Source organism: Callionymus lyra, chromosome 3 (genome assembly GCF_982586985.1).
Source record: "Callionymus lyra chromosome 3, fCalLyr1.hap1.1, whole genome shotgun sequence".
Classification (NCBI taxonomy): Eukaryota; Metazoa; Chordata; class Actinopteri; order Syngnathiformes; family Callionymidae; genus Callionymus; species Callionymus lyra.
In genome coordinates, this window is record NC_141820.1 from 30,316,387 (window position 1) to 30,335,309 (window position 18,923).

The 18,923-nt window shown below is 38.7% G+C and overlaps 2 protein-coding genes across 2 annotated transcripts in view; one reads left to right on the forward strand and one right to left on the reverse strand.

Annotated features, from left to right (window-relative positions):
* adcy2b (adenylate cyclase 2b (brain)) overlaps nt 1-18,923 on the reverse strand; it is a 360,789-nt gene that overhangs the window by 209,587 nt on the left and 132,279 nt on the right. The gene's annotated exons all lie outside the window — the stretch shown is intronic.
* irx1b (iroquois homeobox 1b) lies at nt 10,070-14,967 on the forward strand. Its single transcript, XM_087785927.1, has 5 exons — nt 10,070-10,603; nt 11,243-11,488; nt 12,307-13,072; nt 13,948-14,008; nt 14,683-14,967. The coding sequence occupies exons 1-5, from the start codon at nt 10,370-10,372 to the stop codon at nt 14,729-14,731; spliced, it is 1,356 nt and encodes a 451-aa protein (XP_087642053.1). The 5' UTR covers nt 10,070-10,369; the 3' UTR covers nt 14,732-14,967.

Genomic DNA, 18,923 nt, shown 5'->3' on the forward strand with positions numbered 1-18,923 from the left:
GGTTTACCAGGAAGTTGATGGAGCTTAAGAAGGAGGAAGCAAATCTGCAAGTCTAGTGGACAGAAGCTTAAGAATTCGCGGCAACACCCCTGTTTCTCAGTTCAAGTTTGTTTTACCGTCATGTGCAGCTCATGTATACAACTCTACCAACACATTGACCCTCAATATTGATCTATTTTTATGTATTACTTAACTAGTTTTAGTGAATTTACAATAATGGTTACTGATAATGGATGTTCCAAAACTATGCACATCACTCTCACCCTAGCGCCATCTTGGTGCCATTAAATTGTTGCCCCTGACACTCTAGCAAAGGAATGTGATTGTGTAGCAACCCTAGCACCTCCAATTGCTTTTCTCAACGTGATGAGATTTGTGTGTTCATTTCCTCTCCCGAACTTTCTGCAACGTCCATCTGCCACATGGACAGAATACGTTAATGGTCCGACTGTCGTTTTAAACCTCAATGTGTATCCAGATTTGAAAATAAATCAATAGGAAGTAATACACTGGACTAAAGCATTCAATCCATGAACTAGAAAATCTCTTTTAAAAACAGATTTAGTCCAAACAAGTGTATTACTTAAATTAATTAATGCATTTGAGATGTAAGCTACTGCTGGTCAGCAACAGGGCTAACAATCGCTTCAAAAATCATCCTGCGACCTGTCAAGTCATTTCCTTAAACAAGTCAAGTCCAGAGTCCAGCCCAGTGGCAACATGAGTAAAGTCAAATAAATATTAACAATTGTCTGTTGAACTGGGTGAAGATGTGGACTCCACATTTCTTAAAATTCATTTACTGAATGCGGTTTAATTTAACACTCCTACTGAAACATGTGGACAATCCTGCCTTAAACAAACATATGCATCAGACAACACGACTGAAAACAGATTTAACAGGTCTTTGCAGATACATTCACACTGAACTAAAGAAATAAAACTGTTAGCCTGACTCCGGACCAGCTGTTTTTGCTTCTCACTGGCACCATTCCTTAGCATCTGTACACACAAATAAACCAACAAGTTGAAGCAAACAAATGTTTTCTCAGACAATACTAATACATTCTGGCTTCTAAAGGCATACAAATAAATAAAAAAATGAGTATACAATTTAACTTTAATTAAATTTTTATTTAAAGTTAAGTATTGTACTGTTATTATCATTCTTCATTTCCAAAATATTGTCGAAAATTCTATTTGATACTTTCATTAAGATGTGTTTAAGAGGGTGATCTGGGAGCTTTTATTCCGGATCAAAGAGAAACCTTACCTCTTCTCTTCGAGGCAGTTAATAGCTGATTAAGCTCTGTTGCGCGCAGTGGGCCACAGGGAGCCAATTGATCTGACCTTTGAACCCTCACACTCATGGCAGGGGTGGTTGGAGGTCAGGCTTGTAAGGGATACCCTCTTTATCCTTCCCACTGAACAGGAGCTCAAAGCTAGAAGAGGCACCCAGTCATGATCGGAGGGGTCCCTTGAGCCCCCCCCCCACCCACTCCAAACCACACCACATTCATATCGTCAATCTGAGCTCACGATGATCCTTTGACCTGAGCTTTTTGATTCTCCCCTGAGAAGCTTTTCGATCAGGAACCAGGTCTTGCACAGAAGGACGGTCAGCTAGACACACCAATCTGGGACCCTTTAATCAACGAACTTAAGGTATACAAGAAGAAAACAAGACTGCCAAGGACCTCGCTTCATATATTGTATTAGAAAAAGCTTTATACAAATTAAATAACACTATGTTTACCCAACAGAATTAAAATCAAGTCAGTTGTATTCCAGACTTTTAAACTCTCCAACAACTGTGACAACACAATCTAAAACAATTAGAATACATTTACTTGGAACACCATTTAGGTTTATTGTATGCATTTTTTAAAGTTTTTAACTGATGCCGCATTTAAAAGCCAAATAAAGTAAAATAGAATCCGTAAAAACCTTTAAAAACCATTTTAACTCGCGTTAGCCTGTTTTTTAAACCAGTCGAGAAAATCTATCGTTTGACTTTGAAGTTGTTTATGAACAAATAGGTGAAAACAAATCCTTATGGGATTTTAAAGGCCACTCAACCTCATAAAAAATCACACGCTTGTCACAAGTGATCAGCAGGAATCAAATAGTGTGTCCATACATTATGACCAGGGCAAGTGTAGCTGGACAACTGTGCAGTGTGAGCTAACTTTTGCTCAACTTTCATAGTGAGTTTTAAACATACAGGTGTACGTTTTTGTTGATGTGGAAATAATAAATCAGCAGTGTATTTGATTTCCACTTTGGTGTTCTAAAGTGAAGGCCGACCTGATCCCTCCCTCAGTCAAGGACTTGTAGAGGCTTTTCACAAGAGAAGCCCGAGTAATTCCACTTGTCTTTAAGCAAACCATTGAAGTCAGCACTAATGCATTAAGCTTACCGGTCTTCCTATAAGGGCACCTTTTCATCTCCCACACACACACACACATCCCTCGCCTCACACTCCCCCTTTTAAGTTGAGGTATTGTCTTTAGCAGCAACAGTATCATTCCACTCCCACTGAGGACAACAAAGACAAGAAACGCCAAATCCTAGAAAAGCGCTCTCTCTCTCCCTCTCCCTCTGTGTGTGTGTGAGCTCTTTAAAGCAATGCTAATGGGACCTAAGAAGCATTAAAGTGACCCCTACTGTAACAAAAGAGTTAATAATCCGTTTAGAAAACAATCAGATCCTTGCTCATGAGAAAAGCCCCCCGCTAAGTCGCTCTGTAAAGAGGAGGAGGTGGGAATTCACCTCTTCGCCAGTCAGCAATCTTGTTGAACATCGCTTGTTTTCACGGGGCCCTGAATAGGGAATGATAGAACTGTATTTAACGGCAGCGCGCGGTGAATAAAAAGACGCCGCCGCAGAGTTTCCATTGAATATATTCAGGGATTCAAAGTGACAACTCCCATGACTGAGGATGGGGTTTGTTACCTTCCACAATGAGTCCCACTGGACTTCTGAAGGAGCTTTTAACAAACAAACACAGGCACACCCGTTAATTACCAATGATGGTTCCTTTGTCTGACATTTACCCCCCGGGTTACCTTCTTTAGAATCTCATGCTGGCACAGTGCTGTCGACTAATATAAACCATAAAATAAAACCATTTGACTTATTTTTTTTACGGTAGTCCAAGAGGTACGAGTGGATGATGGAGCACTGCGTTCCATCCTCAACACCTCTGGCTAATAAGCGGTGAGTCTGATTGATCCATCTGTCGACATCAGCTCTGTCAGTTCTTATCTTCCCTGTCAAGTAGCTTCCTGGAAGGTGATCACAAAGGATCTGAGCAAATATCTGATCAAATCAAATTCAGGCAGATCAAGTGGTTAAGTGGACGATTTATATAATACAAATTAAATCATTTAAACTCAAGTAGTTTTTATCAGGAAACATCCAGTTATAGATGTAGTATTTAAATATTCTTATTTTTTCCACCAACAGTTGTTTCCATTAGAGGCTTTTTTCAAAACTTGATTCTCTTGTTTAAAGCCAGTGAGGTTTGATTGTTTGGTGTGTATGTAATGTAGTAATAATGAAAAAAGTGCATTTCTTCTTATGAATGTAAGGCTGCTTCAGGTTTAGTGACTTCAGAAAAGAGTGGTGCATTTTGGTTCTTGAACCATCAGCGGGGGCAGCAGATCAAATCTCAACTTGATACAATAACACAATATAAAAAACCCAGTAGAGACCACTTCACATCTCTTCACTGCCCAGTTACATCACTGGAGTCAATATTCACCTGATAACATGGGACTTTTCAACACAGAGACTTTCGGTCGTCTTTTGCTACAAAAAGCTACTTCTCCGGACATTGGATCCCCATTTTTACATACCAGAGTGAATACATTATAAAATGCCGGATCAGTTTCTTCATCCGGACATTAGTTCTGCAACTTTTTGAATAGATGATGTCATAGCACTGTTACTCATAGTTGTATGTAAAAGCTTATTAGAAGTATTGACACACAATCGTCAGATAATCTTTCATCAGAAAAACAACACAGAGGCATCAAGCAAAACGTACACCTAACAGAGAAGCCAAACACAAGTTGAACTTTTGATAAAGTGTTTTTATTTTAATTTAAAGTTACTAACTGGAATCAAAGTAAAAATGTAGAGTGACCATCTCCAAAAGGAGGACAAATACTGAACGTGGGGAGGAGTTGTAAGTAAGTAAGTAAGTAATTTGTATTTATTTAGCGCTTATCCAGACCAGGGTTGTGGCAAAATTTTGAGGGTTTTTGGATTGGATTGAGTGTTTATTTACGTGCTTCAGTTAAACGCATACTTTGAATAATTAAAAAGACACTTAACCAAGCCTCTAGGAGAACAAAGTACTGTTTATAAAAAATACATTATTTTTTCGTTTTAATATTTCACAGAATTATTGTCAACAATATGGTCTGTAATAGATTTCTTTCACAAAACTATTTTTTCCAACACATCTTGGACAATCTGATGTAGAACATCATTTAGAAAAATCTCTCTGATGTCAATTATGTAAGAATCTAAAAAAGAAAGCCTAAACAAAAATAAAAAAAACAACGGTGATGTATTTATCAATCTTTAGTTAGTCCATTACTAAAAATAAGATCTCTTATTATTAATTATTCTTTTTTTTTAAAATAATGCCTCAACATTGAATAAAAAGAAAAATGGAGGAACATATTGTTTTAATTTTTTTTACTTCAGCCTTATATTCTGGGTGCTTTAAAGTGACGATAGGGCTTTCCTTGGCTAACAACAATTAAAAGATCCAAAACGCAGTATAAAGCCATTACATTGTTGGTACATGGATTGTGTTATTAGATTGAATGCCTTTACTAAATAAAGATATAATCCCAGAGAGCGTAAGTCTGCTACTGCAGCCGCAACACATCTATATAATAATTACTTTAAAATAAGAGCCGGGTTGAACTCGGATCCTGGAGATCATTAATGTTGTGCTCCACCAATTCAACTATATTGGCTTGTGAGAAACTGGATGTAGATTGTAAGTGAAATTGCAGGTTGTAACCGAAACTTTTCTCAAAAACATGAGCATTAAAATATCACGGATTATCCCTGTCACTATTTGTAGTTAAGGTTGACGAGAAACAAAATCTAAATTTTGTTGTTGCTATTAAAATAATGTCTCCCGTTTCCTTGTGCTTGAGTGCTATGATTTTCTGCAAATATTTGATGACACAAAAGTATCAGATTTTGTTATAATATACAGTGGAATGCTGAGAATGCTATCTATACACTAGGTTTACTGTTTAACAACAGGTTTAGCAATTTTGGAGACTGAGTTCATTTCCAAGTTTGTTAAACTTCTATTTTTTTTAGATGATTACTTTTATTTGTTTTTAATTTTAGCCACCAATTATAGAACTGTATAAGGGACACGGGTCACTTAGTTTTACAGGATGCTTCCTTTAAGAAACATCTTAAGACGTTTCTATTTGTTCAGGCTTTTCCTTGATTTTCTGGAAATCCTGCTGTGTTTTCAGTTTTATCTTGACCTTTAAAGTATATACTTTATTGAGTATTGTTTTGATTGTTTAAACACTTTGTGACCCTGGTCTGGAAAAGCTCTATATAAATAAAAATGACTTACTTACTTACTTAGAATAGGTAATTTTTGAATGGAACTAAAACGGTCTTTTTCCAATTAATAGAACAGCCCTTTGACATTTTTGGTTTTGTTTTCAGCGGCTGCTCGCCAAATTGCAAACTGACAGAGTTGCATTTCAGGGACACACTCAAAAGTAGCTCCTCTGTGCACCTGACAGGAGTGGCAGGCTTGCAAGACCTAGCAAGGAAAAAAGCTAAGAGGGCAAATTGTTTTAGTAGTAGTAATAAAAAGATGTTACAATTTGTTAATATAGTAATTTAAAAATATTTTGACGGAATACTAATAAATAACTAAACAAATAATGGACTTTAAATGTAGCCATTATACCATGCAGTAAAGCAGTCGCTACATTTGAGTGTAATTTGTGGTGATGCAGTATGTTAGGATTGATCCAAACTTGGCACTTGTTAGGCAGATTGTAGTGATACCAATAGCTAATTGACTGGTTTAGCATTTTGTTCTTTAATAAGGAATATTAAAAGTATACAGAGGATGGGTGAAAATGTTAAAATGGCCTTCATATAATGACATTGTTTCAACGTATAATGCAATGTATATATAGTTGATTCAATGTTGATTTATTGTTAGAAATATTTATGAATCCATTGATTCAATGTCAGAATTTATTCAAAATCTAACATTGTTTCAAAGTTGATCATAGCGAGCCCTTTCAATGTACGTTTCAATGTCAGACATTGAAAGTAACCATCAACCCGACAATATATCAATGTTGATTCAATGTAATTTTGCTACCTGGGAGGTTTGATAACCTAAAAACTGGATTTAGCCAAATTATTTTTATAGCTATCACGACATCTTGCTGTATTTTTGCATGATTTTCTTTTTCCAAGATGGCGACACACTTCCTTAATACTATAGCTCGGACTATCTTGAATTAATTAGTAAGAAAAATGCATCTAGTGATGAATGAAATGGACATATTTGCTGTTTTCATATGATCCCATGTGTGTATCTTACAAATGTGTCATTATCTTTAATACAATTTATGATATTTAAGGCATCTAAATAAACACATGAAACAGGAATTTCAAACTGCTAAACTGAGTCTCCAGTGCAAGTACAATATATATATATATACAGTATATATATATATATATATATGTAAAAAATGTTAATTGGATTGAAAAATATAAAGCTTTGTCATTTTTTTTTCTTCATTGAAAGATTTTCAAAGCAGTTTCAACTCTTTGTTTCAAGCATAACTTAAGAAATCAGAAAGCGAGATGAAACATCTGAAAGGTACCTCAAATGATCTTTGTTTTCATGTGATTTAAAAACAGCGTCACACTCGAATAACAAGATCAACAATTGTGGGTGGACATGCCAACCATCTCGCTGGCACCACTTTTGTTTCCTCAAGTCGGTGAAGATTCATTGGGAAATGCTAAAAAGAAAAAAAAGTGCTTCATATCGTCTGCAAATTGCCCGGGAGGAAACGGCCGGGGTGAGTGGATTGTGGGACTTGATTCGAACGCTTCCTGATGTAAGTTATTCCTTTGTCTGGGCAGAGCTAATAGCGGGGAATGGGATTCAAATAGAGTCAAGCTGCCTCTGGAGATCCCTCAATCCACCATCGCCATAAAGAGAGGTCTGAGGCCAGTCTAAATATTTGGTAGTCTTAGCAGGTTCATGTTAAAAGACACACACACACAAACACACACACACACACACACACTGTGTGAATGCACAAGCAGGCCGAGGCTGTGAAGTTGAATGGCATAGCTCAAAGCTTTCCTCCCCCTCTATCCCTCTTTCTAAACCGCCAAACCATCTCCCCCTTTCTCCAGCTCAGAGGAATTCATTAACTGCCTCTCCACAGAGACACTATGGAAATCAGGCAGCTACAAAGGCTGGGAGAGAGAGAGGGAGCGGGAGAAGGGGAAGGGGTGGCGTTGGTGAATTGGGCTATATTATCCTATTAGATGGTGGATATGTCTCGTTTCCCTCCCCTGTCATGAGAAAAACATTAATTTAAAGTGAGGAACCGGGAGAGAGAGAGAGAGGGAAAAAACACAGAGGTAGGGTTAGAAGCGAGTGAGAAGGGGGGACTGCTGAGGGTCTTTAACGTTGCTCTTTTATCAAGCTGAAATGGAGAATCCCCTGGCTCCGTTTACCTTGGCAGAGAGGATAGAGCTGTGAATGCCATTTAAAATGCCGCGAGATTAAGCATCCTCTGTATTTCGCTCGCCGGCGTGGCAGCCGCTCGTCATAATATGTGTTTAGGAAAAGCGCTTTGAGATTCATGAGCAAAGCCCTCTAGGTGCCAGCGCAGAGGAGGGAAGCGGCGGGGAAAGAGACCATCACTTAGTCAGAGTGGGCTTTAAGCACCGTAATTAAATCATTAGACTCCCTCCCTCTCCTTCTTCCTTCCCTCTCTCCGTCTCTCTGCGCTCAGCCAAGCTCATCAGGGGCTCCCGAATGAAATGATGAATCTGTATTTATGGCCACGGAGTAATTACACAGCTCACCTCTGAGGGACCCCAGGAGGGCCACGGGCCACTGAGCAGGGCGCAGGGTGCTCAACCTCATTAGCACTGCCCGAGTGTGCACGTGTGCAAGTGAGAGGATGTGTGTGTGTGTGTGTTTAAAGGCGCTTAGTTGCTATTTTTACAGTTCGGCCTGTCAGAGGTTTTTATTTATATTTAATTACTTGTTGCAGTTTTGGCCGCAGAGCTCTCACTGTTCCGTCACTTCACATATTGCAGCTGGCACGTTTGAATTTTACCTCCCGGGTTTCTCTCTTCCTTTCGTTTATAGACCAACATCCGTTTTTGTTTTTTTCTCCAATCTTGAATATGCTTTCAAAAGTTGCGTTGAATCTCTTTATCATTCCTTGAAAAAACAGTCAGAGCAGAGACATTGAACAATATTTGTTTTTTTTACATCTAGTATTGGTTTGCGAATATAATTATTTTCCGCCGTCACGGTGACTGACAATAACAATTTTTGTAGGATAATTCAGATTCTAACTTCTAGGATGATGTTGTTTTTGTCATATCTTTATATTTTGATAGTTGTAACCAGACAGAACAAGCTGTAGGTTTAAATATTGGAAAAGTCTTGATTGTAGCCATTAGTTTGATGTTGGCCTCTAGACCTCGTTAGCCGATGCTAACCTCCAGGTAACATTTTGATTTTCCACATGTACTGTTTCGATTGTCCACCTGTGACAGTCACTGTTTCCCAAGTATTGGTTACATTAATGGAACTAATAAATAATTCAAAAGATACGTATGGGATTTTACTAAATCATTTAAATTGCAAATTTGTTTTTTATTTTTGGGGAGTATCCTCCTGACATCCAACTGTTTATTTCATTGATGACTCACACATTTTGCAGCCCAAACTTCTAAGACTTTTGTAATGGGATGTCATCATGAAAGGGGGAAATTCCTTTTAATGCTTGTATTTCATAATATAAATTATAAATAAGAATCAATAAAGTTTGATTAAAATGCACAATAATGTGGCAAATATATGTAGAGATAATCATTATATTTTGCGCCTGATCAGCGCATCGGCTCAGCCAACCAGACGTGAAATGGTCACATGGCAAAAGGATTTTATCCAACCAGCATCTTGCAATCTGTCTCCCAGGGGGCGCTGCATTGTTACGCCCCTGAGCGCGGGTGTATCTGTGATGAAGGAGGATATTTTTAAAAACATGACTCAATGTTATAAATCGATGCAAAACTTTGTTTTTGTGGTTGGTGGATTTGTATCAGAAAATCTTAAACCTGCTGCTTCACTGTACTCACTCAAAGATCACAGTGAAACGGCAGAAACCTTCAAAGAACTCACAATTGATATCGGCTTGTGTGATATTCTAAATGGTTCTGACGCTACTGCAAATAACATTTTTGACTGTCTACATTTGCTCTTCTGTCAAGAGATGAATTATAATCTCTATGTCGAAAGAACATTGTTTTTTTCTTTACTATATATTGTTGGTAAAAAATCCAGGACAAAAAAACACTATTTTATTTTGGCTCCTTATATATCAGCGAGTGCTAATTTTGAGGGATGTTCTGGTGACATGTGCTAGCAGATGTGCTTGTTATTCATTCATTACACTGCTTAGCCAGGTTAGCCAGGGTCACAGAGGCAGTCCCGCCTGATGGTGAAAAGAATATCAATTTATGACACATTTAAATAAACGTTTTCACTATGATGGGAGAGGAATGTGGATGTAAAAAAAACAAAAGTTGTTTTTAATAAGAGGCAGGATAAACTTTATTTGTGGTGAATTAAATCCTGGGGAATATTGAATAATTTTGAATTAATATGTTGGAGGGATGATGTGTTTTCTTTATCTTAGAACTGACAAAGGGAAGAGCAATTAGTAGGAAAAAGTGCCACAGTGGTGTGAAAATGTGTTCAAACACACACTCACTCACACACACACACACGACCTGTGCTAACCAATGCACTAATCGCCTGCCCCGGTTAAAGGAGGAGCCTGCAGCTTAAGTAGACTGCCAATCATTCATTGAGCCTCACATCCAGAAGCTCCTGCGACCAGACGCATGCATCCTCGCGCACACCCAGAGGTGCCAGACCGCGGAGAGGAGGTGGACCAGTGACAGCTCCTGCACAAGAGGGACATTTATTTTTTTTTGACAGATTTTCCTGCTGGATTCCCGCTGAGCTCTCTTGTTTTCGTCATCTGAGATTTTCACTGTCAAGAGTTTTTTTGGGGGGGAGATGGCTTTTCCTCAGCTGGGGTACCCCCAGTTTGTTGGCGCGTCCCATGAGATGTACGCGGGAGAGAGAGCGGCCACTAACCGGGAGGGAGCCGCCGACGCCGGGGTGAGCTCGTCGGCCACCGCGGCGGCGGTGGGCTCCATGCTGGGGATGTACGGGGGTCCGTGGGCTCCCAACTACAGTGCCTTTCTGCCGTACAGCGGAGCCACAGACCTCGCCCTTATTTCACAAATGGTGAGACTTCAAAGTTGTCCGAGTGACTCGAGCAATTCACTTCAAATGACTCGGAAAACTATTAACTTTGAAACAAACCGATTTTTTTTTTCTAAGGATGAGAAAAACGATATTGCCAACCCACACTTTTTTTTTGTTTAAAACAGAATTACTTGGAATTAATTTTAAAGTAAAATTTAAAAATAAATGCAACATCTCCGGGTTTGAAATAATGATTTACTGAAAGTATCAATAAAATACGAAAATACATAATATTAACTAAATATTCATTAATATTATTGTGTATAGCTAATATTATTATGTATTATTCACATCATATTTTGTTATATTTACCTGCTTTATCTTTAAACGTTTTATTTTAACATTAGCCAAAAAATCTACACAACAATTCAGTTTAAGAACTAACTTGAATAAAGAAATTATAATTTAATATAATTCGTCAACTACTAGTTTTTAAAGTTGAGTCAAGTTGATCCATTTTGTTTAGTTGTAAACTTCATGATTTTTGAAGTTTTGGTTAACTTGACAAATACACACTTTTATTTTAAAGATCATCAGTAAAAGAAACAAACTTGTAAATTAAACTTTTCTGTCTAATTTCACTCAACAAGTTGTCTCTCCCAATTTCCACCTTTCCAGAGTTCCCAGTATGATTTGAAGGAAAGCGCCGGATCCCACCCGGCGTCTCCCCTTCCCGTCCACGCTGCCCAAGGGTTCTATCCATATGGTCAGTACCCATACGGCGACCCGTCGAGGGCCAAGACCGCCACCAGGGAGACCACCAGCACGCTGAAGGCCTGGCTCCAGGAGCACCAGAAGAATCCGTATCCGACCAAAGGAGAGAAGATCATGCTCGCCATCATCACCAGGATGACGCTGACACAGGTGAGAAGAAACCTTATGTTATATATAAGAACCATGACATTATAAAAAAACATTTTAAATGACCACAGGTTAACTCCTGGACAGTTTTGTCAGCCAGAATAACAGGCAAGAATCTCGAATCATCACAAATACTAGTCCAAATATTTTATTTTTGCCTCGGCTCCTGCAGAAGGTTGAGAGAAACAAAGTTGGAGACATTATTTATGTATTTAAGTAGGTGACTGTTTGTCTGATGTGCCATCTGCTGCTGCGTTTACATAACACACACATAGAGTATGTATAATGACACACGTTCTGGAGCAAAAGACTTTTGTTAAAACAACCTTCATATTAAATGATATTATTATATTTTTAAGTATAAATAAAGTGCTATTTCTTTAAAAATTAAGATGTAAGTTACCTCCATGTACATATAGTGTATTTTGTGATATAAAGGGGAATACTTTTTAAAATAGAGATACATGGTTTTAAAACATATTTTAGAAAATTGTAAGAATAAGGATGAGAAAAAAAGGAATTTAATACGAACAAGAACACTCACAAAATGATACACACACTCTTACAACATATATAAATTGAAAATGAGAATCGATCAAATAACACTTACTAAGTGTAAATAATTCCGTCACGTGACAGTGTGGCGCGCTATTTATTATTTCATCCATATCACGTGACTAAAACTTTTTTTATTTTTTATTTTGGAGTTATTTTCTCACCATTGACCCCGGGGGTCAACCACATTTATTAGGTTATATAGTGACAAAAAGTTCCAAATCAAATAAGTTTAATCTAAAGAGACGTGACCTTTTGACCCGCAGGTATCGACGTGGTTCGCCAACGCGCGCCGGCGACTGAAGAAGGAGAACAAGGTCACCTGGGGCCGCAGCGCCGAGGACCGGGACGGACGCATCTTCAGCAGCGACAACGAGGACGAGCACGGCAAGAACGGCAGCGACGACGAGGACGAGGAGATCGACCTGGAGACGGTCGACATCGACAAGCCCGAGGAGGAGCGGGCGGCGCGGGAGGAGGAGGAGGCGCAGGAGGAGGAGGAGGAGGAGGAGGCGCGGGAGGAGGAGGAGAGCGCGGCCTCGCCGCCCCGCCGCTCGGAGACGCTCTCGCTGGAGGGCCTGAGAGAAGCTCCGGCCGCTGTCTCAAATAAATCTCCCGTGGATCTTTCCCCGAGCAGACAGAGGCCGCCACAGACTAAACCTAAGATCTGGTCGCTGGCGGAGACGGCCGCGGCTCCGGACAGCGCGCACAGATCGACTCAAATGGCGCAGCAGCAGCAGCAGCATCAGGCGGCCTTGGCCTCCGCCGGCCTCCCTGGCTTACTGCCGCCCGCGCACCATGGGATATACACGTGCCAGATTGGCAAGCTGCACAACTGGGCCAACGCGGCTTTTTTAAACGCCAACTCGCTTTTGAACATGAGATCGCTCCTCGGAGGAGCACCGGCCGGACACCTGGCTCTGCACGGGGGCGTGCCGTCCGCGCGGCCAGCGGCCACCGGCGCGGGAACGTCCGGCACCGAGGAGGACAGTGATGTGGAGTCTTCAGGAAGCTTCAGTCCCAAAAGAGACGGTAAAAAAAAGGACTTGTTAATTAATCACAAGTGTGGCAGAACATCACAGAATAAACTAAAATGCCATGAGATTATATTAACAACACATTTAGAATCTTTGCATTAACAAGAAAAAATAAATAATAATAATGTACTGGGAATCAACACTACTTAACACAATGTTTGAATTTAATTGGTGTTTTTTCTTTACCGAAAATACATAACAGCTATCAATCAAAGTGTCATTTAAACTGCAGGGGGGACAAGTGTTAAAAGTATAAATTAAATGGGAATTATTAAAGGACATTAACTTTTTTAGTTTATTGAAAGTTATGTCTTAAACAAAGCCTTCTTGGTCACACACACTCTGATTTTTACCTTTAACTTGTACCTACATTATTTATATTAACATTTATATACCTTATCTTCTCCTTGCTTTTAGTGTTAAAATATTGTGTGGGTTTACAAATTAATGGTAATATTTGGTTGAGTTGAAGTTATTTCTATACTTTTGCATAATATGATTCTTTCCTTCAATTGATCTAGATTTGGAATTATTGAATGTGATAAAACATGTAATCAAACTATATATATATTATATACATCAAATATAAATTAAACTTTTTGAATAACAATTAAGCAAATATGCTCTTTATATGGACTAATTATAATAATATCCATATCAATTTGCTGACCAACTTCTGTGTTCTTTTAAAAAATATAAAATTAAAGCTCTAAAAAAAAAAAAAAAATTAAATTAATTGAAGATGAAATTTGGGGATACAATTAAAACATAGCTGTTATAAACAGTATGTCGACTTATTAGTGACTAGTTATTTGTGTTGCCATGTTGTTTTTATGTCATTTACTTATTCTTTTTTTTGACTCTGTACAGATGATGAAAACGAACACAGACCCTCCTCCATGAAGTCTTCATTCCAGTTGATCACAGACAGGTAAAACCTCAAGCCTCTATTCGCCGCTAATACTGCTGTGTATCGTAAGGTTATTGTAGTGTCCTTTTTAAAGCTGCTGCTCTAGAATCTTTGACATATGTTCCAAGTTCATCTTTATTTAACCACAGCATAATGAGGAAAAAGGTTTAGTTACAGTTGTTTTTATTTCCGTGTAACTAAACAAGGGCACCTGGGGAAAAGCGCAATGAAGTCCCCTGTGACCCTCTAACCCTCCAATGATGAGGCAATCACAATAATGCCCTGCTCAAGAGCCCAGTGTATTTGAAATCAATTTGGCACTCTGACATTATCACCCGGCGCTGCTCTCCACACGTCGTGTGCTAAACGAAGCCTGAAGGGAGGTAAACAGTGTTGCACCTGAGCAGGCAGCAGGAGAAAACCTCGGCACATAAATCATGAGCCCGAGCCTCCACTTTAACGCTTCAGCAGGCAGCAGTCGAATACATCCTGCAGGGACCCCCGGGACCCACGCTTATCTCCACCTCATTCATTTAAATAATCTCAGGCCATTTATTCACACCCCCTCACTCAATGCAGCTCATGTTTGTCAAAGCGAATGCTGACCAGCAACACAACGAATAATGGTCAAAATAACTTTCTGAATATTTCCGTTCCTATATATTAAAAACGTTGTTTTTTATTTTTGTCCGCAGACATCACCACGGGACGACACCACAGCGGGTCCTGACATCGACACTATGAGACCGCTTAAAGAACATTTCAAAGAAAAACAAGTTTATTTAATGGAGTTTAACGAAAGCTATTTTCTATTGTATCACTGTCACAGCTTATAATTGCAAAAGTTGTTTTTTGACTTGCTCGTATTCTCCCTTTTTTGTTGTCTGTTAATCTTATTTTCCTTCTTTGTTGTAAATGAAAATATTGAAATTGTAAATACAAGATATGAATTTGTCCTAAAAGAATATATTTTTGTGGGAATTGACTCTGTGTCTTTCATAGCTGAAGGTGCGTCGAGGTTTCATTTGTTGATACCAGTTTAAATATATATGTATGTATGTATGTAAACAGTTTATATGAAAATACTACATTTGTAAAAACAGATTAAAGTAGTTTAAAACTTTAGAGTATATAACTGGTCTCTTTCTTTTAACATCGCAACTAAACAAGCAGGTGCCGAACATGTCTTAATATTGCATTTTAATGTTTGATAATCTACATTTAAATGGGGGTAGCATGCGTACAAGCTAATCAAAGCTGGCTGCACAGTCCTAAATTGTAATATTAACTGCAGAAAATGCCACATTATTATTTGGACTGTGCCTCATGTAAGAATCAACTACCAACATGAGTAATTTGTGAAACAAAAAAAAAGATTCAGTGATAAACTCATTGTCAGGGTCAAGGTGACCTGGAGGCCTCAAAACAAATGTGTTTGTGGTATCCCTTGTGTTGTCTCTCGGTCCAGGTGAACAACCTCCACGACGGCATATGTATTTATGGAAGCCAGGGAGGCTGTTATATTTAACCCATATACCACAAACACATTTGTTTTTGGGCCATCGGGTCTCCTTGACCGTAAGATAACACGCGGGGTTAAGATATTTTGAATCAGTTCTTTATAACATATTTACTTAAAATGAATCAAATTTGATTTTTGTCCCACATTAAATAAAATATGTTGCATGTCGTACTTTAAATCCTGAAACATCTCATGTTATTATTATAACATCATGACAGATAATACAATTATAATAATATAACATCACATCCATCCAAATATTTTGACATTTTATTTAATCTAATAACCTCAATCGACAGGTTCCGTTTATATTTATAGTTTCTTATCGTTTATCGGTGGTTGCCAGAATTTTTTTTAATATAACATATATTAATAACTCAGGCTATATGTAGAAAAAACTCTTATTATTGACTTATTTATTAGTACTGCTGCTCATTGTCATCAGCCGAACCCTCCTCTCAAGGTATCTGCATCGAGCTAAAGCAAGTGTTTTTCAAATGTCGTGGGAACATTCTTTCAGGTAACTTCTGTGACGCCAACCATCCAAAAAGATCCTCAGAACCTCCTTAACCCTCTCCTGCACATTTGGCGACGTCGTGCAGCTTTAATGTTGGATTATGCCCCCTCAGTGCCACGACTGCTGCCTCTGAAAAATGGATCAGACGGCAGGAAAGGCCAACAGCCAGGAAGGGGGCAGCAGCTCAGGAGGAGGCGGATGGGAGGAAGGGGGGGAGCCCTACGTGTCACTCCAAGCTTTCCTTGAAGTTTGAGGGCCAAAATACAGAGGGTAGATAAAAAAGACAGAAGAAGACAGGGGGTCCCGGGTCTGTCCATAGTGAGAGCCTTTCAAAGCTCCGGTACAAAGCAAGGTGCCAGATTTAGTGAGTGTTTTGGCCTTCAAATGATCCCTGTGAGAAGCAGCTACCAGCAATTTGGATAGAAAGTGAGTTAACTGCTTCATTACACGAGTAGCGGCGTCTCAGAGAGTCAATTAAACCAACTTTGGATCAGATTTAGATTTTAAAAGACAAAAGTTGAGAGGAAATGTGAATCAGAAAATATTCATCAAGCTCTCTGATGTGTCTCGTCTGTGAAAAACTGCCAAGATGGTTTAATTCTCAAATCTATGCAGTGTGTTGAAGGTTTACGTAACGGATGGCTTGTTGGACTTTTAGAATCATTTTTGTCAGCATTGACACAAAATCCTTTTCAAACTCAATGTATCATTAAGCAGATGTTTTTTGACAACAATGTTTACCCATTCACACACACACGCACACACTGATGGGAGTAGGCTGCAACGCACCCCGCAATTGGGAGTAATTAGTGTTATTTTAGGGACAACTATGACCAGGAACAAGTTTCAGTATTTGAAGGAAATTTTCGATCCTTTTTTTTAAAAGTTTATTTTAGATTTTTAGATTTTTTTTTTAAAAGGGCCTTGTCTAGAAAGATTATTACTTTACCAGCTGGATTGACAAAGACGGGGCCATTTCAGGCCAAAGCAACCCAAAAAAGATGTAGTACACATGCCAGTCCTGTCGGTGGCAGTGTAACAAATAACAAATAACCAATAAAAACAACTTGATGATGTGTTAAAAGAAACTTAAGCAGTGTATACGGAAGCCTATCTTCCTGATCCATGATGTCGAAAAGTGGATCTGCGGACAACACTACACAGTCCATCAGAACGACAAGTGATCCACCTGTAGAAATAAGAGAAAAGGTCTTAATCAAAAGTCAAACTCAAGAACAAACACTTTGGATTGTAATGAACGGCTCCCTTAACACTGAGCCAACCCCCTTTTACCAGCAACATCAGCCTGTAATTTTAGGCACATCGAGACAATTGTTTTGGTCAACTTTACCGAAAAAATAAGCCTGTAAACTAGTGAAAATTAGTTAAACCAAAACTCCAAATAGGACCATCTTGTTGCAGAGAAATTACCCAGTGCTCCCGCTGTCTCAGCATTATAGTGAGACCTATTTTCTTTATCATATATATATATTTTTCTGTTCATATGTTTGCAGTTTTTAACTGGAGGTTGGGTTATAAAAATATTCTAAACTACATTAAAGCAGTCCTTGATGCAAAATATTATTTTAAATCATCTGGTTTAATATACACATAATCTTTGTTCTCTCTCTTTTAGTCACAGGTAGTGCCGAAATCGACAAAACTCCTCCAACAACTGGATGAATGAGGTCTTCTTTTTTTTTATGTAAGCTTGTGTTTTAATCTGAAAATTAACCTTTGTCTTTTCAGAATCAGAAACCTTTATTGCCAATATGTAGGGATATGTTGTGGTGTTAGTGCAGAATAAAAGAATGAAATAAGTTAACACACAAAATAAGCAATAGAAATACACGTTTCTGAATAAATTAAAGAATGAAATGATATCTTTTGAATTAAATGAATAAAGTTGACCGCCCATTAAAACAAAAACAAAAACATGCCACAGAGAAACACATTTCCCTTTCCTTGTATGAGAAGTTAAAGTTGTCTTTTCTGGAGCTGCAGCTTTTGAAATCCAAACAGTGAAATGTGGAAAAATATGCACAACGAATGGCTCTGTAGTCTAGACAGAATCCACCCAAGAATTGTCTCATTACTCCTCTCCATTCTCACTTGTATGTTCTCCTCTGACCATCCTGACACTCGACCACAGTCCTCTCATCAGAACCACATGAATACTGCTCCTCAAAACATGATGTAAACTGGACTTTAAGGACGGAATCTGAGTCATTTCCTCATGGTAATGTGCAAAACTGTTTTTGTGATTAAGCGCCTGTGTTTCAAGAGGCGTCTAATTTCAATTCATCACACAAAAGATAGAGTTCTTTCAACATTTTTTTTTTTTCCCTCCACACCAAATCAGTGATAGAAATGCAAGTCAAAGAGAAAGAAAGTGTGTGTGTGTGAAAGAGAGGGAGATGATGCAGTCAGAACGGTGATTGATGTGGGAACAGTCTGGAGAGAAGCCAAAAACTCGAGGCCATTTTCACTTCCCTTGCCAACTCCAACAGACTGCCATCAGCAGCGCCGAGGAAAATATCCTCCACTTTCCCTTCCACACTTCACTTTTTCTACACTTCATCCCAGCCAGACCCGCGCTACTGTTCTTCCAAGAACCCAAACAATATGTTATTCTTTCAAAGTTGGAATTCAGTGAGGCTAGCATGATGGGGCTGCGGATCACATCAAAAAGCTGTTTTATCGGTTACACATGGCGTCCAAAACATGCTTTTGTTATGAGGCGGGAAAGAAAAGATCCAAATTATCATTAGTTTTTTTTTGGCTGTGGCGGCTAGAAACTTCTTCAGAGTCTTCGGCTCAGGCTTCGTGTTGGTTGTTTCTCATCCAACACGCCCCGAAACTTTTCAAAACAATTCCTGTTGGAGCTAAGTTGTGCA

What these genes read in the sequence shown, in the direction of transcription:
- irx1b (XM_087785927.1), top strand. Translation starts at nt 10,370, where the DNA reads ATGGCTTTTCCTCAGCTGGGGTACCCCCAGTTTGTTGGCGCGTCCCAT. An exon ending in CCAGGATGACGCTGACACAG is followed by an intron (nt 11,489 to 12,306) that starts GTGAGAAGAAAC and finishes TTTGACCCGCAG; the next exon opens with GTATCGACGTGGTTCGCCAA. An exon ending in CTTCAGTCCCAAAAGAGACG is followed by an intron (nt 13,073 to 13,947) that starts GTAAAAAAAAGG and finishes GACTCTGTACAG; the next exon opens with ATGATGAAAACGAACACAGA.